At 37.6% G+C, this 27465-nt stretch overlaps 1 protein-coding gene across 1 annotated transcript in view; it reads left to right on the plus strand.

Annotated features, from left to right (window-relative positions):
- Positions 1-231: 231 nt before the first annotated feature.
- The window catches only part of LOC132853964 (dedicator of cytokinesis protein 3-like), a 72267-nt gene continuing 45033 nt past the window's right edge, over positions 232-27465 (plus strand). Inside the window, exons 1-14 of the mRNA XM_060882056.1 lie at positions 232-871; positions 6972-7055; positions 7182-7222; positions 9937-9992; positions 10168-10264; positions 11252-11400; positions 12113-12197; positions 13131-13172; positions 13292-13434; positions 14718-14799; positions 14936-14996; positions 25020-25167; positions 25318-25406; positions 25523-25648. Coding sequence (XP_060738039.1) covers positions 835-871; positions 6972-7055; positions 7182-7222; positions 9937-9992; positions 10168-10264; positions 11252-11400; positions 12113-12197; positions 13131-13172; positions 13292-13434; positions 14718-14799; positions 14936-14996; positions 25020-25167; positions 25318-25406; positions 25523-25648 — 1240 coding nt within the window. The 5' untranslated portion in view covers positions 232-834. The remainder of the gene's footprint in view (positions 872-6971; positions 7056-7181; positions 7223-9936; positions 9993-10167; positions 10265-11251; positions 11401-12112; positions 12198-13130; positions 13173-13291; positions 13435-14717; positions 14800-14935; positions 14997-25019; positions 25168-25317; positions 25407-25522; positions 25649-27465) is intronic.

Consider the following 27465-nt stretch of genomic DNA (forward strand, 5'->3'; position numbering starts at 1 on the left):
GCAAAATAGCCTGCAGATGTTGCTAAGGTCTGAACAGAAGACTATTTCTGTCCCCAAGGAAAATTAAGGTGGAGACTTTTAGCTGCTTGGCTCATGATCATTAGAACCCTATTATATTTACATTTGGCGATTTAATAGACCATATTTTGAGCAGCTCTTCCTGAATTTAAATGTAAAGTAAGGTAGTCAAGACATTTTTTTTGTCCAGTTCTTTCCAGAATTATGAAGCCTTGTCCTCGGGAATATTATAGAAGGCGTCATGTGACGGTTGTGAAGATGGCGCAGCGTAATCATATCTCTCACGTCCCCTCAGAACCAGGAGACCAGTTTACAGCACGGCATTTCAGGACCCACAGCTCGTAACAGCAACCGGCACGCGACAGCTTTTTAGCGCTTACATGTGATGAGACGCTCAAGCAGGACCTAAAATTGCTAAAATAAATCAATTAGCTGAGGCCACTGGCTCGTTCGCTCGCTCCCAGATACTGCAGCAAATAACAGCGAAGATCAGATTTCCTCTCATTCTCTGCCTGTAGAGACCCAGGGCTCTGCATCACACACTGTAGATGCTTTCTGTTTGTTTTTCTTTTTTCTTTTCCTGAAGGCGGATATGACAGTATGCGGAATGGGAAAGAGAAGAAATCGTTGTAAGGCTTCTTGTTTTTCTGTAAATAGTTAACATGTAGTCCTGAGTACACGGAGTTCTGCGTGTAGTGCCTGAGTAACACGCTACATTGCTCAGCCCTTCATCTTGAGCATCCTCCCACGACACCGGCGGAATGGAGCTTGATTTCCAGGCGAATTAAAAATCATCTTTTTTCATTTATTGAAATAATGTGGATTCCAACAGAAGATGAAAAATTCGGAGTCGGTGAGTAATCTTTCTCTCTGTCTTCTGCTGCATATTTATTGCCATATAATGACACACAGGCTTCTCCCCTATGCAACAATTTGCTCTTCCTTCAAGAAGTGCCAAAAGCTTGAGCTCATAAACCATCAAGACTCATTTGATAATTAAGTTGATCATTTAAAATGTTTACTAAAGCGCAAATAAGCTGTAAAATTGTTTATCTTTTTTTTTTTTTTTTTTTACATAAAAACAGTTTGTGAGAAGTGATGGGAGGTATAATGTGGCCTGATTAGCCTATTTACATCGACTCTAACCCTTGCTGATATAATAAAGCATAAAATGTTTAATTTGATGTTGACTTCTTCTTTTAAGTGCACATCCTTCATTTTTCCTTCCCACACAAGCGTCGTACACGACTATTATAATCTTATTCACGCAGTAGCGTCAGATAAAAATGTCTTCCTGTAGCCGCAGGGGGGCGCTCCAGGCTCGCGTGCTGTCTAACAGCTGCGCGACACGTTACGCTTCTGACGCAACGGTCTTTAGCAACTACGTTCCTAACGCCCATTAACAGTGTTAAACGTGATGTCCGATGATTAGACCATGTTCGTCAGCCTCTTCCTTCACCGTGAATCGTGTCTATCAGACAGAACATATGAAACTGTTCTACACACGCAATACATTGCTATTATTATGAAAAACATCTTTCTCTGACCAGCTAACAGCTTTCAAAACAAAGACAGAGCTGTTCAAGCTTGTAGACTCTTTTTACCAGAACAAGTACTAGCTAATTACTGGTTAAAAAAAAATATATATATATATATATATATATATGTATAATAAAAGAAGAGGATACTATTTTTGAATTATTATTTATTTTATACTTTTATATTTTGTATTACACTTTTTTATTTTATTTATTTATTTTATTTATTTTTTGCTCTATCTTGGACAAACTATAAAATTTTGGAGCAATGAGAAGGGAACCCACACCTGATCACATGGTTAGGATAGTTCATTAGATGTTTTCATGCAATTTAATGACATTAAATAAAGAATGGACGGTAATTCTACATTCCTCCAACTGCAAGTGTATTATGCACAGTTCTAAAGCAATAGTGCAGTGTGACTAACAGCATTGGATTAAAGGCATTTGGGATTGCAATTAGAGAATTACATGTGTGGATTATTAGTGCTCATGACAAATCAGCGAGCCATAATAAAATCACAAGCCTCGTATTGTGTTACTGTCAAAGTACAATGTTCTTTTGACTGTATGTCTGGAACAAGTAATGTAGATATGGATATTGCTGCACTGCTTGTTCTCTCCATCATTACAGTAAAGATTATTAGATTATATACTGATATATGTATATTGACAATCTACTAAAAGCTTAATATTAGAAAAATACAATTAATGCAAATAGAAATGGAAAATGTTGGCACAAGTCTGGAAATAACTTCATAAGTATTAACTTACATAGCTTAGGTATGTTACACATCTTGCCTTACATATTTCCTTTTTTTATATCCAAGCAAATATGACATATGTTCTCTTTTATCTATTAGACCAGTTAAGGCTAAGTGATGTAGTGCTGTGTGTGTGTGTGTGTGTGTGTGTGTGTGTGATGAAGCATTGAGTAAATGGAACTTCAGAGTATGCTATTAGATTCCCCATTCTAATAGCAATTTTACCTCATCCTCACAAGACACTGAGGTAGCTTACAGCCAGTTTACATAAATGTAAGCATCATATGATTACCAGTAAAACCGTTTTGCACAGCTGTAGCCATTCTTTACGGGAAGCGCAGTGCTCCCTTGGGTGTTGTGAAACACTTGTTTTTTTACACTATGCACTCAAGTGTCACTCAAATTCAATGTTAAAACAACACAAACCAAGATAAAATGATAACATGAATGAGATGTTGCAATAAGTTATTAGTAAACTAAATGCAAGGCTAGTGTTAGGCTATTTGGACAAATGCAACTATGTTTATTTTAGCAATGTGCAAAACAAAAAAACTCAATACAGTAATAAGTGGAAAAATTTCAGTCTGAATTTGAGCAAGCTTGTATGATCATTTGAACCGATCTTGTATTCAGCTTGGTTTCTTGTATTTAGGTTGTTTGGGTGTAAAAGCGATTGACAGGACCTGGAGTTCAGCATGTTAGATAAATACATTTTGTGGAGTGCCAGAAATTCAGTTCAGTATTTCTTATATACTTCATTATTTGTATAATTTATGCCAGTAATTGTGATATTATGGTTATGAATGTTATTAGAGATACAACAAAACACCATAACTGGTGTGTGTGTGTGTGTGTGCGTAGTAAATGTTTTTTGTTTGTTTTAATACTGCAGGGAATGTAAAATGGTAGCATATGACTCCTGTCATACCTCAGCTTCTTTCAGCAAAGCAGAGCCATGTACAAAAAAGATAATTCCCAATGTAATTTCAGTTCAAGGATATTATGAAAGCAATACACTAGTAGAGGGAACATACTGTTGTTACATACAGTAAGTGTTTTGCAGCAGGAATAAAGATCTATTGTCAAATCATCTAGCATTATTATTTTCCTTTTCACATTTTTTTACTAAGTCAAGGATGTGTTGAGTTAAATTATACCTACTGTGCCCTTTATAATTTTTGGTCCCTTCATAGAATTTTTTGTTAATAAAATATTTTATTTCAAGAAATTTGCTTAAGAGTACTTTTGAGAATATTTAAAATGCTTGCATACAATTGTCCTTGTAAAGTAATATTTTTAAACAGCAGTAAGGACCAAATTAGAATATTAAAAAATGAAAAACATTGTATTCTATTACCATGGGGGAATTAACCATTAAGGACATTTCCTATTGCGGTTATTGAAATTGCAGAGATTAAACCACATTGAAACTATGCACAGTTAAATTGGTATAATATTTGAAATATTTCTAAGCATACATTTATAAGTGATTTTAGTAAACACATAGTCCATCAGGAAAGAAGATAGTGCAGCAAATCGCTGCAGTGCACTTTCTCCTTTCAAAGTCCCCTAGAGATTCTGCTGCTGAAGGAAATTTAGTATTCTGGTGTTAATAGCCACCAGAATGTAAGAGTGTTATTGTGGAGAAGAGGTGTTTATATTTTGTGACTATGAGGGTCAAATACTGTCCACACAATGCCTTCAGCTGGTAAACTATAGCAACAGAGATAACTAGTTCATTTCTACTCAAAGCTTAACAAAGGATGCAGTGAAATCAGCATTATCTCAGTGAATCAGTTATTGAATAGTTACAGTATATGGCCAGAATTATGTGGACAGTATTTCTTATAAGCACCTTAGATCCTTGTCCAAAGCGCTGGGTGTTAATATTGAGTTGTTCCTGCTTTGTTGCTTTGTTGGTGCTGTTCACTCTTCTGGGAAGGCTTTCAACTAGATGTTGGAATGTGGTTGTGTTCAGCAGTCGGCCACAAGAGCACACAATGTAAGATGTCAGACTAGAATTCCATTTATCTGTTTTCTGTGCTTTTTATCCTACACAGGGTCAGGTACGAGTAGGACACTAGACTAAACCTTAACACAGTCTCAATTGGTGCAATTGCTCATACAAGAGAAATACCAGTCAACCTAAATTAGAAAAGAGTACCTGAAGGGAGCACTGCAACCACTGCATACAGGGTGGAGGTAGGAATCAAAGCATCTACTCTGGAGGTGTGAGGCAAACATGCTCCGAAGGCAGTGTTGCAATTTATCCTAAAAGCATGTTGTCCTAGGTTCACTCACTGGCATCTTTACAAAGTCTAGGGTAGTGATGACCCTGTGGTTTATACTCTAAGTTACTGATCCTTAAGCCTACATGCTCCATGTCCATCAGATTATAGCTTACACTGCACTCTGATCCCAAATCCCTTAAAAGCTACTTAATGTAATATTTGACCTTAACATTGATGGTGAAGTCAGGGCTCTGTGCAGTTCATTGAGTACTTCTTGTAAATCATGTTTGTGTAGACCTCATTTTGTGCACAGTCATACTGGATTGTGTTTGGGCTGCTATCTTCCAAATGAAGAGATATCTAAAAGCTACAGCATAAAAATGGTGTATTTCCAACTTTGTGGCACCATATATGGGTGTGATGGATGGCCAGAAGTTGTCCAGATCCCTTTGGCCATATAGTTAATGTTAACTATGTAAATTGTAACTGTTTACACATAAATAAAATTGTTTGCTAAATTTTGTTAGTTCATGTAGCTAGCTGGCCCATGTTTCCCACATTGGATTCCAATGGCATTGCTGAAGTGTGCTAAAAAAGTATAACAGGTTGGCAAATTCAAAATCTGTCATCAGCATCAACATATGACAACTAATACACACAAACATGAATGCCTGACTCACTGAATTAATGATTGAGCCAAATTTAACTGCTAGCACCTTTTTTAAGCTGCTGCCTAATTTTACCATATTATGGAAAAAGGATATTCTTGTTCATTGCAAATAGATTTGTTAGTATGACATTTGTCTTCAGTTATTGAGGTCATGGTCGTAGAGGGAATCCAGAGCCGATCCTGGGTTGTGAGGTAGAAATGGATGTATCCAGTCCATAGTAAAGGGATAATATTTTTTGTGAGGGGTGTGGAGAGGAACCATGAGAAGAACAGTCTGGAGACCTACCTCACCACCATGCCACAGTTTTACTATCATGGGAAAATCTATTTCACTTGATCTTTACTTGTAATAGGTATTTTTGGTATTAAGTATATCAGATAGTCTCAGATAATCCTTTAACTTTTAAATAAGGGTATCTTTATTTTTACTCATGTACTATGTACATGATCAGAGAATATACAGATATTCTAAAATATATATATTCTCCTAAATTAAGCCTTAATCCAACCTACTGCATTACAAAATGTAATCCTTTCCAAGTACTGTGGGTTTTCCACTGTGTTTACATTGTCACTCTCTGGAGCTCAGAACAGTTAGTTATAATTCCTTGTGTAACTTTAATTACATCATATTTTAGAAAGGTGCCTGACTGTATAAGTCAGGGTCTGACTGGTTGAGCATAAAAGACTTATATCAAGATCAAATAATTACTGCATATGCAGAGCAGGATTAAAAATATTTAATACTAAATGAAAATCTGGACAAAAAACTAGGCCATAAGGACAGTTTTGGTGTTGTGAGGAAGTTGGTTCATATTCATTGTTTATGATTCCTCGTTTGTAGTGTGTGAAGAGCCTTGGATAATTAATGGTTGCTCCTGCTTGTGTTACCGCTTATGATGGTGATTAATAGAAAATTCTTACTAAGAATAGTGTACCACAATTTTAAATGACTATTTTTATTTTTGTCTGTTATAGTGTATTAACCTGTTCTTACTCCATTGTAACAAACAACCTTCACTTTCATTTGCAAATTCAAATAAATTCCCCTTATGTATAATATTAAAAGCATCTCTATGAATGAAGACATAAATGACTGAAAGGCTGTCTGCTTAAGTATTCACCCCTTGAACCTCATGAAGTATTTCATTGTAAATTATATTATCAGCAACAACTTAGAAGTGGAGTCTTCACAATTTCGTAGTATTCAGTACATTCCCTTTGTTGCTTTAATGACAGTGTGCACTCAAGCTGACACAAACTCCATGAGTTTGTGTAAAACCTGATGATTCATATTAGATTAAATTTATTGGCATGTCGTCTGAACACAGGCTCTAATAGAAGGGGTAAGACTCACAGAAAATCTGAACTTTTGTACAGTGCTATTGCCAACATCACAAATTTGCTTCTATTTACTTAAAAATCTTGAAAAGTGAATAGTCATGATGTTGAACAGCTCCTTTTTTTTTTCCAAATTTTTAAAATGATATTACAAACCAATATAAAGATATTTTTTTTAATTTCCAGATTATTTTAATACATATATTAAAAATCCCAGCCCAGATTTTTAAGGTGGTCTCAGACTTTTGGACCCTTTATATATACATATAATATATAATATACACATAAACACACACAGAGAAAACATTTGGACTGTGTATTTCAAAATGTAATATCTGTGTTTTTGCCTGTTATTGTCTGTAGTATTTCTCTCGGGTGTCAGTATTGATCACCCTTCTTCCTCTCTCAGTGATAGGCAGTTTCCGAAGTTCGGTCAGTCATTCCCTGGTGCTGGAGCTTGGAGAAACTGTCCAAATCTTGGAGAAATGTGAAGGTAAATCCTATAGTCACTGTATTAATAAATAAACCGATCACTTCATACCTTTCAGAAAAGAGCCTGCGATTTATTAGTCTGTGTTAGAGAGTGTACAATTGAATAATCATGTGATTTATTTTTTAGGCTGGTACAGAGGATTTTCTACCAAAAGACCAACAGTAAAGGTGAGGTTATTGTTATAATAATAATAATTATTATTATTATTATTATTTATGGTAAAATAATACGATTAATTCTTCCCAGCTTCACTGGCATAGTTTGTGGTATATAAAGAAAACTGTTTATATTGTAACCCAATAGACCCCTTTGTTCATTGTAAACACAACGAAATGTAACAAAACAAAAATGCTAAGGACTGACTTATTATGGTTTAGCTCTAAAAGACAGTGCATGCTCTTTGTATAACTTTAGAAGAACCACAATGTTCTTGGCTTTCTTTGGTGGTCTAACCTACAATGACTGGGCATACAGTGTCACTTGAAAGTTTGTGAACCCTTTTGAAATTTCTATATTTCTGCCTGGAGATTTCTGAGGGCTTCAGAAAAAGAATTGCTCATCAGCCTGGAAAAGGTTACAAAATCTTCTGTAAAGAGTTTGGACTCCAAAAATCTATGGTCATATAGATTCTGTACAAATGGGGGAAATTTAAGGCCATTGGTACATTCCCAGAAGTGGTCCACCAACAAAGATCACTCCAAAAGCAAGACACGTAACAGTGTTGGGTCAGAAAGGAATACAGGGTAACTTCTAAGCAACTTAAGGCCTCTTTTGCTTTGGCTAATGTTAATGTTCATGAGTCTGCCATAAGGTGAACACTGAACAACCGTGGTGTGCAACGCAGAGTTGAAAGGAGGAAGCCACTACTCTCCAAAAAGAACATTGCTATCCATGACGTTTGCTAATTTGTGGAGGAATGAGACCAAAATAAAACCTTTTGTTTTAAAATGAGAATTATTTTTTCAAGAAACGAAAATACTCAATTCCAGCATAAGAACCTTATTCTGTCTGTGAAACATAGGCCTGCATTGCTTATCGAAGAATGCAAAGGATGGGCCTGTATTGCTGCATCTGGGCCAGGACAGCTTGCCATCATTGTTGGAACAATGAATTCAAATTATGCCAGTGATCTCTAAATGAAAATGGCAAGGGCAAGAGATCTGTCCACCCAAGTCTGTCTACCAAAGAATGATTAAAGGAACAAAGATAATGTTTTAGAATGGCCAAGTCAATGAGCTGACTTAAATCCATTTGTGGAAGGACCTGAAGCAAGCAGTTCATGTGAGGACACCCACTAAAATCTGAGTGTTGAAACTCTTCTGTAATGAAGAATGGAACAAAATTCTTCTAATCTGTTGTGCAGGACTGATCAAAAGCTACCAGACACTTTACTTGAAGTTATTGCTGCACAAGGGCTGAAAGCAAAGGTTCACATACTTTTGCAAGTCGATCTGTAATGCTGGATCATTTTTCTCAATAACTAAATGAAGAAGTATAATATTGTTGGCTCATTTGTTTGATTGAGTTCACTTTGTTTACTTTTAGGACTTGTGAAAATCTGATGATGTTTTAGACAAATTTATGCAGAAATATAGGAATTTCTAAAGGGTTCACAAACTTTCAAGCGACACGGTATACATAAAGGATATCTTAATGTTATACAGTTAGAAATTTCTTGTTACAGAACTTTGTAAAAGCCTAAGAAAACGCACCTTAGATCAATTATTACTCCTAATAAACGGCTAGAAACACATCTTTTGTAGGTTAGGGAAGCTGTCTGATTTGCACTTTTTGGATTGGATTTTAGAGGAATATAGTTTTTGCATAGTTTTTGCAAACAGGTGGAGCGGTTAACATTAGAATGAAGAGAATCTCTTGGGGTGTACATGGAAAACAGTAAAGGACATTTAAAAAGAAACAAATTAAGTGTAGATAAATAGTCTGACATACACTACTACTTCAACTCACCTAGTCAGGTATCACCCACTCTCTTTTCTCTCCTACTCTCTCTTGTTCATTATAGGAAACTCCTCAGTTAGGAACATGACCTATATATCAATTGTTAGACTGTTTCTTGACTAGATCTTTTGCATTTGTTAAAACCTGTTAGTTAGTTAGTCATCTTCACTGATTTGATAGTTAACTTATTACTTGATTCAAAGACAAAACTTATCACACCATTTATTACTCCTAATTGCCTGTAAACACACACAGCTTTCAGTTAGGAAAGGTGTCTGATTTGCTGGAATGGGGTAAAAATGAGCACTTTTCTGATTGACACCATGGGACATTTTAGGGAAAAAAAAAAAATTCCAATTTGTTACAGATGCTCGTTCCTCACTATTGACTTCTGCTATGTTTCTGTTGCCAGGTGGTGCGTTTGATGCCCAAGTGACATGTAAATCTCAGGAGTCTCTAAGACAAGACCATAAATGACAATTTAAAAAGAAACAAATTTAGTGTACACACACAGACTGTCATGCACTAGTCCAACTCATAGCTATTTATCACCCACTCGCATTTCTCTCCTACTCTCTCTCTCTCTCTCTATCACACACACACACACACACACACACACACACACACACACACACTTACACTCTCTCTCGTATTTTTTGCTCCCCCTCATCCTCATGGGATGCCCAAATAAGCTCAGATTTACTCATGGAAAAAAATTCTTTATCATGTTCCAGAAAAGTAGAGCGAGACGCACTGAGAAGACAGTAAAACTTTTTTAATGTGAGGTTGTACAGTAAATCAGAAAGTCTCTAGAGCAAAGCATTGAAGATATGATTCCAGCTTGTGTCTATGTTACATAATATACGCTGCTGCCTCATGCAAATTTACTCAGAAATAATATATTTTTGCTCTCTGTCCTCAGGGCATTTTTCCAGCCAACTATGTGCACTTAAAGAAAGCAACAGTTACCAACAGGGGGTAAGTGTGTGATTCGACAATTCATGATAGCAGCATGCCTCATGAGCAAGAAAAATATTAGTGCAAATAAACTCCATGTTGAATGACTTTCAAAGCTGCAAGTGACACTGAGTATAAAATTTTCAAAATTCACATTTGCTTGGATTCTAATAATCCTGTATGTGGTGCATTTCAGGCAGTGTGAGACCGTGGTTCCTCTTGAGGACCCGATTATCACTGAATGCACCAGCACACTGCAGGAATGGGGAGTGCTGTGGAAACAGCTTTATGTGGTACAGTCTTTTATGACTACTCCAAAGTCCGCTAATTGTGTCTTGCGTCCTACATGTGTAAGATTGTGTGTGAGCATGTGTTTGCATGTGTGTGTGTATGTGTGTGTGTGTGTGTGTGTGTGTGTGTATGTGTATGTGTGGGTGGTTTCAGTCAGGAGAAACCTTGGTCGTCTTGGTAACAATGAATTGTGTAATCTCTCACTACTCAGTTTAAGCAGAAAGTGGCCCTTGGGCAAAGCCACCATAAAGCAAATGCTCTTCAAGCACGATTAATGCCATGTCCTGCTCTTTTCTCTATATTTTTATTTATGGTAATTTATAAAAGTTATGGTGTATGTCACGATACATACTAAGGAGGTAACCAAAAAAAAATATCAGTTCAGACTAAACAACCAGCATGTTCTAAGAAAACAGTATATAATATCCAGATAATAAATTGTGTACAATATTTTTATTTTTGCAATTTTTTGATTCATTGTCAGTGGTTTATTCCAGAGCCTGAAATGAACAAATTACAACCAAACTTCTGCTATATTTCTATGCAAGATTTCTATGCCCAAAATGAATTCTGCTTTTATTTACAGAGCCACTGCTATGAAGTTATGACCTTCAAATTGCTATTTGTTATATATGAATAAAAAATTTTCCCAACAGTTCTGGGTTGATATATATATAGATATATAGAGAGATATATATATATATATATATATATATATATATATATATATATAGAGAGAGAGAGAGAGAGAGAGAGAGAGAGAGAGAGAGAGAGAGAGAGAGAGAGAGAGAGAGAGAGAGAGAGAGAGAGAGAGAGAGAGAGAGAGAGAGAGAGAGAGAGAGAGAGAGAGAGAGTCAGTAATTTATGGAAATCTATTTATCTAATCTAGGAATATGTTTTCTGTTTTATTATTAACTGGATTCAGCTTATTTGTAGATATTTGTTAAATTACACAAAAAGCATTAACATTGACTCCTTTGATTAAACAGAAGCACAGAGTAGAGCTATTCCAAAAGCTGCGCCATGTGATGAACGAGCTGATGGACCTGCGGCGTCAACTGATCCTGGGTCACATGACTCAGGAGCAGAGCCGCGAGGTCAAGCGCCACATCACTCTCCGCCTGGACTGGGGCAATGAGTAAGCGCTTTACCAAGCACGCACTTTTAACCCTTTCCTTTCAAACATGTTTTATTATTTTCTGTCAGTGTATTAAGTCTTGTTACTGTGATATCATGGTCTTTAATGCTGGTGTGACTGTATATGAGCAGTCATATTTTCGAAACTCCATTCTAAAGTTGGCCATAGCTGCAGTTCCTATTATCCAGTTCCACAGCCAAGGCTTTCAGAAATTAGAACAGAAACTGTTGAAAAACAGATGATGATAAGGATAGCGATCAGGTAGCCATGATGGCTGTTAAATGGCCAGTTTTATACACTGAAAATCAATATAACGCAATGGCAATTCATATTATTCAGTCATTATTCCATGCAATGTAAAACCATAGTTACACAATTGATGCTGACATCCCATGTTTTTTAAACTATCAGACATGCTGCTTCAGGTTTGTAGTCCAGTTTGCTTAGCAACAAGGAATATTGCAGTCCCTCCTACCTTCTTTTTTTGCCTTCCTCCTGGCAAATAAATGGTGGCAATTTGTATTTTATAGAGCCTCATGGACAGTGAGGCACACGGTATAGGCAGGATTGAAACCCAATCCATAACTGGTATTCTTTGCTATCTTAGAAGCTTTAATATGTCTAATGTCTTATAACAAATACTACATTTGAATGATTAATTAAATGATTTATTATAATATGTTCACTTTTAATTCCCACTCCTCTATTATAGACACCTGGGTTTAGACCTAGTACCAAGGAAGGAGTTTGAGATGGTGGATCCAGACCAGTTCAGTGTATCTGACCTCTACAAGATGGTTAGTGATTGGCCAAGCTGTCTGGACAGATTGTACTAGAAGGAGAGCATATGTACACCAAGCTAAATGTGCTCTGTGAAGTGTAGCGGCATGAAGGTGTGACTGTGTGTGTGTATGTGTGTGTTCACCCATTATAATAATATATTTATTATTGTTACAATTTCCAGTAATCACACTTTTTAATATTGCTAAACACGCTGAGCCTTTTGCATAGTATACTGTAACACAGTGAACCACATGCAATGGTTATCATGAGAAATTGGGTTATAAAGAAATCCAAGTACAAACAAGGAATGTCTGATAACCAGTTGCCATAAACAAAAAATAAGACAAACATTTTTCTAGTCTTTGGAAAATAGAGTTCCAGATTGTGGATAATGCTCTCAGTTTACCCTGGTCTGCTCTTGCTAGAGCTGTATCAGGCAGGTCCCCAAGAGACACACAGGCAGACCAATGCACACATATTTCACAGTTGGCTTGGTAACGTATGGGGATAATTCAAGAGGAGAGGCTGCTTGAATCTGTTACGGGAAAAAAAGAGAAAAAATATGATTGAATTTTCAAAAGTACCTCATAATACAAAGAAGATTAAACAGAAACACACACACACACACACACACACACACTCTTTGCTTTTTAACATCATCTGCATATTTGACCCTTTTCCAACAGAGGCTATATGGTCTTGAGATCCATTTTTTCATAATTACTCTTATTTTTTTAATTACTAACATTTTGCTGTTTCTGCAAGGCATATGTACACTTATGACCAGACTGTGTGTGTCCGTGTGTGTCTGTGAGTGTTTGTGTGTAACGATAGGACAGCTAATTTCTGCAATTATCAATTCTGCCCCTGCTTTATCATCTACTGGGGTTGAAGAAAGGTCATAAATCCACATAGATATTTATTTTGTCTCGTCTCTTTTCTCTTAGCATGCCTCAAACAAACATTGTGGTCAATCAAGTACAGCACAGGTTTGAACTTCCACTAATGTTACCTTACACTACTATTAACACACACATTTGACAATATTAAATTGTTAATATAGATGTATACATTCACATTACATCTGCATGTTATTTTTTTTCTCCAGGGGCAGCGTCACGGAGATGGCTACCGGATACCAATTGCTCACCATCTCTTTCTCAACCTAAAAAACTTCACCTATAACAGCATCAATGAAGATGTGGAGGTGTTTTTTAGCCTCTATGATGCCCGTGAAAACAAATGGATCAGGTGAATGAAAACAAGCGGGCAAACAAGACTGATCTCAGAATCCAAATTTCAGATGTATAATGTGCTAGCAATCAGAATATTTGAAGTACATCGTGCACTCTAGTTGTTACTTTGGATCACAATACAAGGTGCCCAAACATCACAACAAGGGAACACTTGTCCAGTGTAATAATTAATAGTTAAGTCATATTAATTTGTTAGCTTAATCACGCTCATTTCAGTGATGGTGCTTCAGGCAGGATAGTACCCTCGCTACAGAATGTTTTATTATGCACAAAGAAAATGTATATAGAAGGTCAAATAAAGTTAAAATTTGCTGCTGTAAGTACTTATTTAAGAGCCACAAAACAAAAAGAAATCTGGCTGAGAGTTTGTCTGATATTCTTTTCGAGTTGAGAAGCTTCAGAAAATATGACATCACTTTGAGTAAGGGAACATAGTGACCATTGATGCTCCCTGGTTTGTGCAGTGCATTGTGGGATTTTTTTAAAGAGCAAACTTTCCAGTGCACTGGAAGGATTTTGCCATAGAGACAGCTCTGAAAATGGTCAACTACACGAGCCCTGACTACTGAACTGGGGAGCTGAAAAAGATGCACCCAATGAGTGCTATACAAAACTTGGATAACATTTTGATAAGATCTAGTCATGTGACATGAGTGTTGTTAACTGATGGGAGTCATAGTCCTGCTCTGTTGTCTTTGTGATCTTGATATTATATGCTATAATAAAGTTAAAACCACATTGATTGAGGCCTAAAGATAAATGAAACTCAAAATGCTGGGCTGAAATAGTATTTGCACATTGTGTGAGCTTGCCAACCTAAGCTAGCCAACAGGTTCTTAAAACCATGCTAGTAATCATCTTAGCATAGTGTATGTCATGCAAAAATAACAGTTGCTATTTGTTATCTTTCTCTGCTCCTTCTAGTTTATTGCTGTGTTTATTTTTGGGTTTCCTCAGATGACATGATAATAGCTTGCCCCTTTTCCAGCCATCTGAATTAGTTTCCTTGAATTAAGCAGCATTCAGTTAACCTGTTTCATGCAGTTAAATATGGGATATCACTACGAATTTACAGTAGGAATATCATATTTTATTAAATATTTCCTAAGCTTCCATGCTTCATTAGCGTGGACCTCTGATGAGCTGTCAACTAGTTTTTGTTTAGAAATTAGCTGGCTAATTGTGAATATGGAGATGTGGATAAACCTGAGACTAACCATGATTCATTTGCAGCTTTCATGTTTCTGATATGCTTTCTGACAATATTTATTATTCCAGCGAAAGGTTTCTAGTAAAGCTGAACAAAAACGGAGGGCCACAGAATCCTGAGAAAGTGGATAGACTCTGTACTCTTTTCATGGTAAGAAAGCATTTCATTGGTAATGTTTGGATGTATAGATACCAAATGTCTGGATTATTTCCTAAAAATAAAAGTCATTAAAAGGATCTCTGTTATATTTGATCGTCTTGTAAAAAATGTACATATTTCTTTTTAGGATTTGAGCACAAAGGATCTCAAAAAAGAGCTCTATATTGTTGCACACGTCATTCGAACTGGTAAGATTTTGACAAATATATGATTTTATTTGATCTCCCAGTTTAGTCAGTACTCTATATGTATTTGGATGATGGCATGAACTTATTGGCTTTGTACTTCAGCACATATTTGAATTTCAAATGCAGAATGCCAGCTTTAATTTGAGGCTATTTTCAGCTACACTGATTCACATAAGGCTGTATATAGCTGTTGAGTTATATGTACATAGAGAGGAGTTATGCTTTTCGGGTGGAGTTTGAAGACAGCATCGGCATGTCTGTGTGTGATTATATGTGATTACACAGCATTTGCAATGATTAATATGATAATTACAAGACTAATTAATGCATCCTTACATATATTCATAGCATACTAGACTAATATTAAATGTTTATTTGAATGCCGCAATGTAAATTCAGAACATAATGACAACAAAACTTAATATGAATAGCTTAGGCAATTGACTAGAATATTTTTGACTAAAAACTGTAAAAAGGCACTAAACACATACACAAGATCTTGCTTTCTCCTACATTCTTCTGAGATACTGCAACAGTAAAAGGTGGTATTAGTACAGGAGTCGACATGTATCCTGCAGAATACCTCATGCTACTGGTCTGAGGAGCAAAACATAATAAGAAATTGAAGTCACAGTATCAGCCACCATGCTGTATGACCTGAGATCTGACACAAGTTAATCCAACAGTCCAGCACAGCAGAATATATGATGGAGAGCCCCGGCTGTCTGTATTGATTCTCACTGTGAAGGGGATAAGGCAGCAAGCTTAAGAAATCTGATCTACCTGAGCTAAAAGGGTTGTGTTGCTTTCTGATCATGGAAAGTCTTTAAGGCCTGTACAGGATAGCTTGGGGCTCTATTCCCTTGTGATTTGTGAAAATGGTACAATGTATGTCATTTGGTTGTGTGGATATGTGCTGATAAAGTGATACACTGTATGGCCAGAAGTATGTAGACACCTTACCGTCATGTCCACATGTGGGTCACTTCCAAATTTTTGCCACAAAGATGCACACACTGAATATATTGGATGTCTGTGTATGCTGTAACTTTAAGATTTTCCTTTAATAAGCCCAAACCTGTTCCAGCATGACAGTACCTCTGTTCACAGTGTGTGACCCACGAAGGCATGATTTGCCAAGTTTAGGGTGGAAGAACACAAGTAGCCTCAAGTGGCTCTCAACCCCTATGAACAACTCTGGGATAAATTGGAATACTGCAACCCAGAGCTCCTTGTAAAGGTCTTAAACTCATTAATCTCTTGTTACTGAATCAGCACAAACCCCCATTCTCCAAAATCTAGACACAAGCCTTTCTAGAAGATTGGAGGTTATTATAACTTGCAAAAGGCCACTAAATCTTTAGTGCTATGTTCACCAAGGACATACAGGTATGACTGTCAGGTGTTCACGTAAAAATGGACAAATAGCGTTTTACACCAACTATATTTTAGTTAACTCTATTCTTATGTGCTGTATAAAAATATAGAACAAATATAGCGAATTTTGATGTCATTGCTTATTGAAATTTAGATTTTAAAATATCCTGACACAAATCAGTTTCTCTCTCTCTCTCTCTCTCTCTCTCTCTCTCTCTCTCTCTCTCTCTCTCTCTCTCTCTCTCTCGCACTCGCACTCACTCACACACACACACACACACACACACGGTGTGAAGGTGTTTGTTTGTTTTATTGTTTTATGTGAGGGATAAACCTGAAACTTTTGCAAATTGACATATTGTTGAATCAGCCGAGAGCTTGTGGGATATCCTGCTACTGAAGACCAGATCATGTGAATTATGTTCTACTGCCTTGTTGTTTCACAGATTTGAAGAAGCACATTTCTAATAGGAGTTTTACTAGAACATAACTTAAATGCAGATTGTATGTTAAAGTATTTTTTAACACCAAGCCTGAGTTGATCTTGTGGTGTTGTGCAGTTTGCACTTTCAGCGTTTCCCGTGCATTCTTTTAAGGTGGCTGGCATGGTCTCGCAGGAACATTAAGGTCTCAGATGAGGTACAAATAAATCCAGCTCCTCACTGTTCCCAAATCAATGATACTTGCAACAGCCTATGTAGTGTTCTACTATATGTATGCTACATGCACATGGAATATGTCAGAAATGGAATTATTCACTGAAGGATGTGAATGTTGTCTTTCTTAGTGAGCATGAACATCCACCCACCCACCCCCTCATCTTTTCTTTTTGAGACATCCTACTGTTTTTTTCTGCCATTCTCATTCATGCATCAAGTCACTCAACCGATTGGCCAGCTACTGTAGCTGGTTCAGGAACAGGGAGATTATCTTGACAGCTCAGCCTGCACCTTTTCACAAGTCACAATGGAAGGTGGTAATTAGGGCATATGCTATCCAGTCACATTTGGCAGCCAAGGTATAGAAAGAAAATACCTAACCCATCACTGATCTACTATTCTGTGTATTACTATACTATACTTTTTTATAGTATAACTATACTTTTCTGCCTCAAAACAAATTCACATGTAATGTATAGTTATATAATTATTGAATAAAAAAAGAACATTAAAAAAACTGCATATAAATGGAAATAGAACTGATCAGGGATTTAGTGTACCTTGTTTAACCAACTTTGATTACACCAAATGAGTTTGTAGCTTTAAATGAGGTTAGTCCTCCTGGATATATTAATATACTCTAGTCTAATTAGTTGATGAGGAAATATCACAACTATTTATAACGGATTGCTTAGAGTAAAGCAATACAGTTGCTTATAGTAAAGACAATACGTATACTCCTGGATCCTCAAATAGTACAATAGCAAATTTAATTTAGTGATGACTTGATGGAATGTCTCCATGATACAGTAGGGAGAAAATTCTATGTATTAATTTAATAGTATCTGATGAGTAATTATTGTATATGGAAACCAATATAATCGGTAGTCTGATACTGTGCTCGTATCAAACATACTGAGTTCATTTCACAGATTTCCTCTGAGTAGTGGATCTGATACATAGGCATTTTCCTAAAGAAATACTACAAGAAAGAATTAAATATCTCTTACAAATAATAGACTCATCCCTTATGATTGGCAACATATATGAAACTTCCAACAGTTTTCTATAACAATTAACAGGAATGTGAAGAGTATTCTGAGTAACTTTCTACTTTAAGTCTGACAAGTGAGAATTAAATGTAATTTGACCAGTGGGGAAATAAAAACATGAATCAGAATCAGAAAGAGCTTTATTGCTAAGTATGATTGCACAAACAAGGAAACACAATACACACACAGTATTTCTTTCCATTGGTGGCATGCAGAAAAAATACCACACCAAAAAGCAAGGTCTTCATTTCTATTTCTCTTAATACACCTCTTTAATCAGCAAGGGATTTAAAAATAATTAATTATTAATAATTAAATGCAGAAGTGATTGTAATCTGCCTTTCATGCAGCTGCATTACATTTTACTGTGAAATACAACACACAAATTGTATTGCTTTTAATTAGACATACTTTACACACAGGAAAGCAAAACCATCACATTCAGAGTCACTTACTCTCTCACTGCAGCCTTTTGCTTTTTTTTAAATGAAATTCTGAATCATATTAGACATGAATTTAACTTGCACTGTATTTTGCTTTCATCATTTTTCATTATTTTATTTTAATGCCATTCTGAAATGCAATTACTGTCTAGACGTATCCCTAACCCATGTTGATTGTAGTTAGAGAATGAACAAGAACATGAAAGCACCCTTTTCCTGGAAGTGTTGCTGTCCATACAAAAGAACCTCTTATAAATTTTATTGGTTTCTGAACATAAAGTTTTTCAGAATTACTCCTAAAATAAGATTTAAAAAAGTGTTCATAAAATTACATAAATCTCACAGCAGAAATTTCCTAGACTTTGCTCCCAATAGGAGAGAGAAAATTGTTTATCTATCATCAGAAGATGCCATTGGAAACCAAAGGTGAAAAACTGGCTGTGGTCTCTGGGCAAAATGAATTACATAATCTCTTCTGTGTCAGAGACCTTACCTACTCACAGGCATCTGTGACCTAATATATGCAGAAGTGTGCAGATAGAGCTTTCCTCAGAGTGTTACCTGGCCTCGTGATGCAGAATGAACAGCAGATCGAAAAGATGCTGTGGCTGGCATTACATGTCTTAGAGGTTGTACAGTTGATAATTGCAATATGGATTTGGCAGATAAACAAATTTGGAAGAAAATGGGGGAAAACTTTTAGTCTTACTTCCAGCAAAGTCTAGGATTAACATTTATCAGCTGTAAGGTTTCTGCCATCATTTAGGGTATCATCATGCTTCATAAGTCAGATCATCATGGAATCAAATGATCCACATATTCTTCCATGTTGAAGTAATATACCAAAAGGCTTTTCATGCTGCACTTAACCTTGGGATACTGTTGTTCTAAAGCCAGATTTAACCTGTAGTAGAGGAACGTTTCACATTTGTAATTTATAAGCAGGGTTAGCACCACTTTTCACTCAGAGTTTATCGGTTGTATGTATTCCCCAGTTTGTAGGTTATACACATTTTCCAAATACAATTTCATAAAACTCACAACTGTTCGAGTGTGGGTAGCCACAAAGACAGGGTGGAATTGAATTACTCAGTCACTTGGTTAAATAGGAGTCCTCCGCCTTGTTTTCGAAGAAGAATCTGGCAGATGCTAGGGATGGTCAAAGTGAACTGCAACACTACAGGGCTCCTATGAGTACCCTATGAGTAGAGTGACATAAATACTATAGATGTGAACCTACTTTGAGGTATATTGGAAAGAAAAAAAGATTGTCCTGGGATTTTTATTTACAATACCTAATGTGTATTTTCTGTTCTTTACAACTGTATTTCCATTATAATTATGATTAAAAGTAACTAGAAAATGTCTGGACAATGTCCATTGTTATAAGCTCTGCTTTCATGTGAAAGATTTTTTAAAACTTGAAAAAAAATGGGAAAAAATTAATTTCTGAGACTTTAAGTGGTTTGTGTCTCTTGCAAAACCCTTTGCTCCAGACTTAAAGATTCATTTCACTGGTACTTCATCATTGATAATCTTCATATCATTCTTTGACACATCTATGACTCCTTTATGGATACAATCCGCTATCTATCCAGCAACTGAAAGGATCATGGCTAAAAGTCTTCTTGTCCTCTGTTCTTCTGTGGCCTAACGTCAGCTCACCACTAAGTTCTTGTTATTAAAACAAGAAAAAAAATCAGTCCTTATTCACCAAAGCACTGTGTCATGGACGGCTTGGACTTTTCCCAGTCCATTCCTACCTCTGCACGCCTGTTCCTTGACCTCTTTATATATACCTGTCCTTGTTCTTGTGTGCTTTTTGGATTGTGGTCATGTCTCCTGGTTTCTGTTTGGTTATCTCAGTTGCTTTGTCTTACCCAGTATTTTTCCACATGTTTGTAGTTTTGGTTATTTTTTGTAATAAACCACTTTTATGTTATCCCTGCATCTGGGTCTGGATTTTATCCCTGAAGATACACTTTTTCGACACTGTCGATATGGGTACAGATTTTGAGCAAATGAAATAACATATGAACAGATCTGATTTATGTACCTGTCATAAAAACATTGAAACAAGCAGTGATTTGAGTGTAAATGATGAATCAACCTCACATGCTTGGACAAAAATTCCCACCCACTAGTCTGCCATGTTTTATAACCTCAAAGATAGCTCAAGATTCCAGATCAAAGCAAAATGCATAAATGTGCTCTCAATTAAAAGATTAATAAGCTGATAAAGAGCCATATGTAATCAGATTTGCAAATTAAGAAGCCTTAATTTGTTACATATATATGACAGCACAGTGAAATTCTATTCTTTGCATATCAGGAAGTTGGGGTCAGAGAATAGGGTCTGCCATAGTATAGTGGTCCTGGAGCAGAGAGGGTTAATGACATTGCTCAAGAGGGACTTGAACCAGGACTGTACGGTGTTTTCCCAACAAAAAACCATGGATCAACCATGATATAAAGACTCTTCTTAAAGAGAAGAAGAGGGTTTTTAAATCAGGAAACAAGGAAGAGCTGAAAGCTGTCCAGAGAGAACTGAGAAAGAAGATCAGGGAAGGAAAAGCATGCTACAGGAGAAAGATGGAGGATCAGCTGCAGCAGAACAACATCAGTGGTGTGTGGAAGGGACTTAATACCATCACTGGTCATAAGGATCCCAGCTCTCAGGCTGAGGGTGACCAGAAGTGGGTGAATGATCTAAATCTATTCTTTAACAGATTTGATCAACCAACCTCCCCTGCCCCATCCAGTCCCCTCTGCTACAACCCCCTTCTCTGCTTCCACAGCAAGCTGCTCCAGCACCTCCTCTCTCTGCACTACTATCAGCTCACAGCCTACACACAACACACCTAACACCCCCCCAATTCCTTCCAGCCCCCACTTCAACCAATACACACTGCCCATTACAGAAGCCCAGGTGAGAATGGAGCTCAGGAAGATCAAAGCGAAGAAGGCTGCGGGTCCAGACGGCATCAGCTCCATGCTCCTTAAGACCTGTGCATATCAGCTGTGCGGCATACTGCTGTACATGTTTGACCTGAGCCTGAAGCTGGGGAAGGTGCCACAGCTATGGAAAACATCCTGCATGGTGCCTGTACCAAAGATGTCGCGCCCAAAAGACCTTGGGGACTACCGACCAGTAGCACTGACCTCGCATCTGATGAAGACATTGAAGAGGCTGGTGCTAACACATCTGCGACCTCTGGTGAGCCCGTCAATAGATCCACTTCAGTTTGCCTACCAACCTGGCATTGGAGTGGAGGATGCTGTCATCTTCCTCCTGAATTGTTGAGCCTATTTCGCTCCTGGAAGAGGCTGGAGCTCAGTGAGAGTCATGTTTTTTGACTTCTCCAGTGTTTTTAACACCATCCAGCCTGTGCTCCTGAGAGATAAGATGGTGTACATGGGAGTGTACCATCATCTCTGTGCTTGGATATTGGACTACCTCACAGACCGGCCACAGTATGTGAGGACCCGTGACTGTGAGTCTGACATGGTTGTCTGCAACACTGGAGCCCCGAAGGAAACGGATCTGGCCCCGTTCCTCTACACCATATACACTGCAGACTTCATGTTCAGCTCAGCAACCTGTCGCCTACAGAAGTTCTCTGATGACTCTGCCATCATCGATCTGATCACGGATGATGATGACAGGGAGAACAGAGGACTGATTCAGAACTTTGTGGACTGGTGCCAATGGAGCTGCCTCCAGTTAAATGCAGGGAAAACCAAAGAACTGCTGGTGGATTTCCATAGGCACAAACAAACTTCATTCCCACCAGTGAACATTCAAGGAAAGGACATCGTGAGAGTAGACTCGTACAAGTACCTGGGTGTTCATCTGAGCAGCAAACTGGACTGGACAGACAATACTGAGGCAATCTACAAGAAAGGGCAGAAAAGACTCTTTCTTCTGAGGAGAATAAGGATGTTTGGGGTGCAGGAAGAGCTACTGAAGTGGTGACTCTGTGGTGGCCGCAGCCATATTCTATGGTGTGGTATACTGGTGCAGAAGCATCTCTACTGCAGAAAGGAAGAGACTGGACAAGCTGATCAGGTAGGCAAGCTCAGTCCTGGGGATTCCGCTGGACACTGTACAGGAGGTGGGAGAAAGGAGGATGATAGCAAAACTATCATCATTGCTGGAGAACGACTCTCACCCTCTGTATGAAACAGTTTCAGCTCTGAGCAGCTCCTTCAGTGACAGACTGTTACATCCTAAGTGTCTGAAGGAGTGATACAGACGGTCTATTCTCCCTGCTGCTATTAGACTTTACAACCAAAGCTGCTCCCAGTGATCTAGTCACCATAATACACACGGTTATTACTGTTTCACTGCAATAATAACAATAACAAAGTATTTTAAACATGTGCAATAACAGAAATTTTGAAAAATGTGCAATATTACCTGTGTGCAATATGTCTACAGTGTAACCACTACTCTTTTTATACATTTTTGTTTTTTGTATATTATGTTATGTCTTTATTCTTTATTCTTTTTATATATTTTTTTGCTGCCATAACAGAGAAATTTCCCCATTGTGGGACGAATAAAGGTATATCTTATCTTATCTTTACCCCTAACCTTCAAGATTAGTTTAGCTTTTAGTTTAGTTTATTTCTAAAGCACATTTTACACAACTGAAGTTGACCAACATGCTATACATCCAGAATAAAAAGAGAAAAACAACACAAAGGACAAGACAACAACTCACATCTAAACTGTGTTAAATGACAAAGAATACAAATATGTATTAAGACTAGATTTAAAGACAGACAATGTTGGGGCCAGCCTCACCAATAATGGCAATGAATTCCAGAGCTTAGGAACAGCAACTGCAAATGCTTGATCACCCCTATGCTTGCAAGTCATCCACAGACCTTAGGGGCCTTGATGGAACATATAGTTTAATAAGATCAGAAAAATAAGTTCAGGCCACACCGTTCAAGGATTTATAAACAAACACTAAAACCTTAAAATCAATCCTAAAGCACACTAGAATCCAAGGAAGAGAGGCTAGAATAAGATAAATAGGATCACACTTATGCACTCCTTTCAATAGCCTTGCTGCAGCATTATGCACCAACTGCATGAGAGAGAGACCTGGCTGACACTAATATAAAGGGCATTACAATAGTCTAACTGAGAAGAGATGAAAATATGCATAACCCTTTCAAAGTCTTTGATTGGAAAGAAAGGTTTACCTTAGATAAAAGCCTTTGATTAAAAACTACAGAACTGACGCTGTCCATGATTACACCCAGATCCTTAACAGAGGAGTCAATATAGGGAAGTAATGAACCTAATTCCATGTTAAGGGGCACTTGTAAACTACTTGAACCGAATATCACAATTTCAGTTTTCTCATTAAAATGTAAAAAATTCAAGGCCATCCACGCTTTGATAACTTTTAGGCCATCCAGCAATACATTTGGAGTGCTGAGATCATTTCACTTCAATGGCAGATAAGGCCACATGTCATCTACATAACAGTTAGATGAAATGCCATACTCCCTTAGAATAAACCCCAATGGAAGCATGTACAGAGAAAATAACATCTGGCCAAGATTAGACCTCTGAGGGACTCCACAAGACAGGGTCACCGATGAGGACAAAAATGGGTGGGGGTGCTGTGTCTACAGTGTTGTGAAAAGTGTTGGCCACCTTCCTGAAATTTTTATTTTGTTTGCACATTTGTCACACTTTTATATTTCAGATCATCAAACAAATTTAAATGTTCATAAAAGATAACACAAGTAAACACAACATGCAGTTTTAATATTAAGATTTTTATTATTAAGGGAAAACAAGATCCAAACACACATGGCCCTGTGTGAAAAGTTGTTTGCTCTCCCCTCACCTCCCCCTCCACTGTGGCTGAATTACAACAATTCTGCAATGATGAGTGAACTAAAATTCCTCCACAGCACTGTAACAGACTCATTGCAAGTTATTGCAAGCGCTTGATTGCAGTTCTTGCTGCTAAGGGTGGCCCAACCAGTTATTAGGTTTAGGGGCAAACACTTTTTCACACAGGGCCATGGAGGTTTGAATTTTGTTTTCCCTTAATAATAAAAGCTTTCATTAAAAACTGCATGATGTGTTTACTTGTGTTATCTTTGACTAATATTTACATTTGTTTGATGATCTGAAACATTACAGTGTGAAAAACCTGCAAAAAAATAAAAAATCAGGAAGTGGGCCAACACTTTTTCACACCACTGTACAGTATGTGTCCCTGAATTCTGAACTCAAACCCAGAGCTTTAACTCTTCTTTAACTGTTGACCCCCATTCAATCATTTAAACCGTTATTTGAATTTTACTGATATTAACTCTATGGTCTATCAAGCATTTTTCAGAGAGCATTTGATTTATTTTTTGACATTTTTTTAAAAATGTTTTTGATTTGCAAAATATGTATGTAAAATATGTAAAAGATATATTAGTGATTGTGATTGATCTGTTCTGGGTGTGAAGGTCGTATGTTGCTAAATGACTCAAAGAAGGGCCCCCCACATGTCCAGTACAGAAGACCATATGGCTGTGCTGCACTGGCAATGACTGATGTCTTCAGCTCCATAACAGACCCAAAAGAGGAAAAGGACTTTGTGCTAAAAATCTACACGTGAGTTTGTGCAAGTGTTTGCACATGTAATGTGTGTGTGTGTGTATATATATATGTATATAATATATGTACGTATGTATATATATATATATGTATGCTGTCCTTAAATGTTTAATATCATAATGTTTAATTTTTATTAATTTTTTTTAGCTGTAACAATGAAAGTGAGTGGTATCAGATCCATGAGAACATCATCCGAAAGTCCAGCACAAAATACTCAGCCCCAAGCACCAATTATGGTAATTTGAGGGAAGAACTGATGCCAGATGCCATGTAATACCCTATAACAAATTTCAGTAAAAGAGTAAAACTCTTTAGAGTTTTCATTTCTCTTTGTGTGTATATGTATTTTTAGGTCTAATAGTGTCCCTGCAGTTGTTCCGTGGTGATCTAGATGCCTTGCGAAGAGAAAATCAGACGCTGTTCAATGGGGCTGTGACTCTTACACGTAAACTTGGATTCCCTGATATCATTCTACCAGGTAGGAGTGGCAGATTTTTGTTAACATTTAATGACCAGATGCATAAGGCTCAGTCTAATTTTTTTTTTAAGAGTTGTTAACAAAAGTTTTGCATTAACCTTCAATTATTCAATCAAAAATCCTAAGTCAAAATCTTTTTATCTTAGTATTTTTTAATTTAATGCTGCCCTGAATAAGGTATTTTACATAAAAGATTTCTCAGAGTTCACAAGACACAATGATAACTGAGTTCATTTTTGAGGGAACTTGACGCTGCGTCAGGGCTGACGCTATGGGAATGCTTCTTTGAGGAAGTTGTTTCTGAAGCTCTCTGTGCAGCAAGGTGAACCTCATGGTTCAGGTCCTGTGTCCTGCCAATTTTCCCATATGACTATTCCGAGGTATTGAGGTCTTAGGGGAATACCTTTTTTCCCTGGCCACATTTTTTTTGTTGTTGTTCCCAAGAAAGCGGGGGGATATGTCCCAATTTTAGGCCTGCAGGCTCTGAACTGTACTCTGAAGACTTACAAGTTCAAGATGCTACACAATCAAGGTTATTGCATAACAGATCAGGTCCAAGAACTGGTTTGTGACGATAGAATTCAAAGACGCTTATTTTCAAATAGGCATTTTGCCAGATTACAGGAAGTTTCTCAGGTTTGCTTTTGGGCACGGAGCTTGCCAGTATTGTGTTCTTCCTTTTGGCCTAGCCATTTCACCACACGCATTACCGAAATGCCTGGATGCTGCCTTGGCACCACTGTGTCTCCAGGTCATGCTTGTACTGAATTACCTGGACAACTGGCCCATTCTTGCCCAGTCAAAGGCTATGGTGGTCAGTCATCGAGGTCATGAGGCCTCAGGTTGAACACAGAAAAGTGAGTGTTTTTTTCTTCCTTCCTCTCCCTCAGAGAACCACCTTTATAGGGGTAGTTTCTGAGGATTCGACCCACTGTCTACTATGGTTCTCCCTCTCACATTGAATGTACAGTGCTGGAGTTTCTGCAGTTTCACCTTTTTCTGGGCCTGTCTCTGTCTACTTTAAATATGTACATGGTAGACATTGCTGCAAACCAGGAACCTGTCCCCGAGGCCTTCTTGGGTAGGCCTTCTCTGGTCTCTCATTTTTTGCATGGTGCCAGGCAACTGAGACCTTCCTGTAGACCGTGCCATCCTTCTTGCCTATGAGGTGCATGGAGTTGCTTCGCCTCTAGGCATCAGTGCTCACTCCACTAGAGGTATTGCCTCATCCAGTGCCTTGGCCAGGGGTGTTTCCCTTGAAGATATTTGTGCTGTGGCAGGTTGAATGAAAGTAACAAAACGAAACAATACTAACTAATTTGATTGGACCCCCTAGCCTGACTAATAAATCAAAATGTGGAAAAAAGGTCTTCGGCGTAAAAACACCCTATCTAAACTACTCTAAACTATCCAAAACACAAAACATACAAGAGGTGGCACTCACTCCTAAACTAGTGTGTCTAATACAAAGCTAAGGTAACCTACGTGTGCACAATGTATGTCGCGCGACCTCTTACCTGTCCACTTTTCCCCTCTAACCGGAAGACGAGTCACCCACAATATACACAAATAGTGACAGAACAGAACAAACGGACGGGTATGGCACACAGTACTCAAACTCACAAACATTCGGCTTTGACAAAGAGTAACAACAAGGATGAATGAGACGCTCAGAGCAACTTGCACTCCTCCGGTGGCGTTTCTTAAAGTACCGGGATGATTGTGATTGGAGCAGAGACTCATGACATCACTTTTGAAGCCGGGAGATTGACGGTTCAACGGACCAACGGGAAACTGTGGATGGACCTGAAGAGAGA

This window comes from Tachysurus vachellii, chromosome 11, assembly GCF_030014155.1.
Source record: "Tachysurus vachellii isolate PV-2020 chromosome 11, HZAU_Pvac_v1, whole genome shotgun sequence".
In the NCBI taxonomy this organism is placed as follows: Eukaryota; Metazoa; Chordata; class Actinopteri; order Siluriformes; family Bagridae; genus Tachysurus; species Tachysurus vachellii.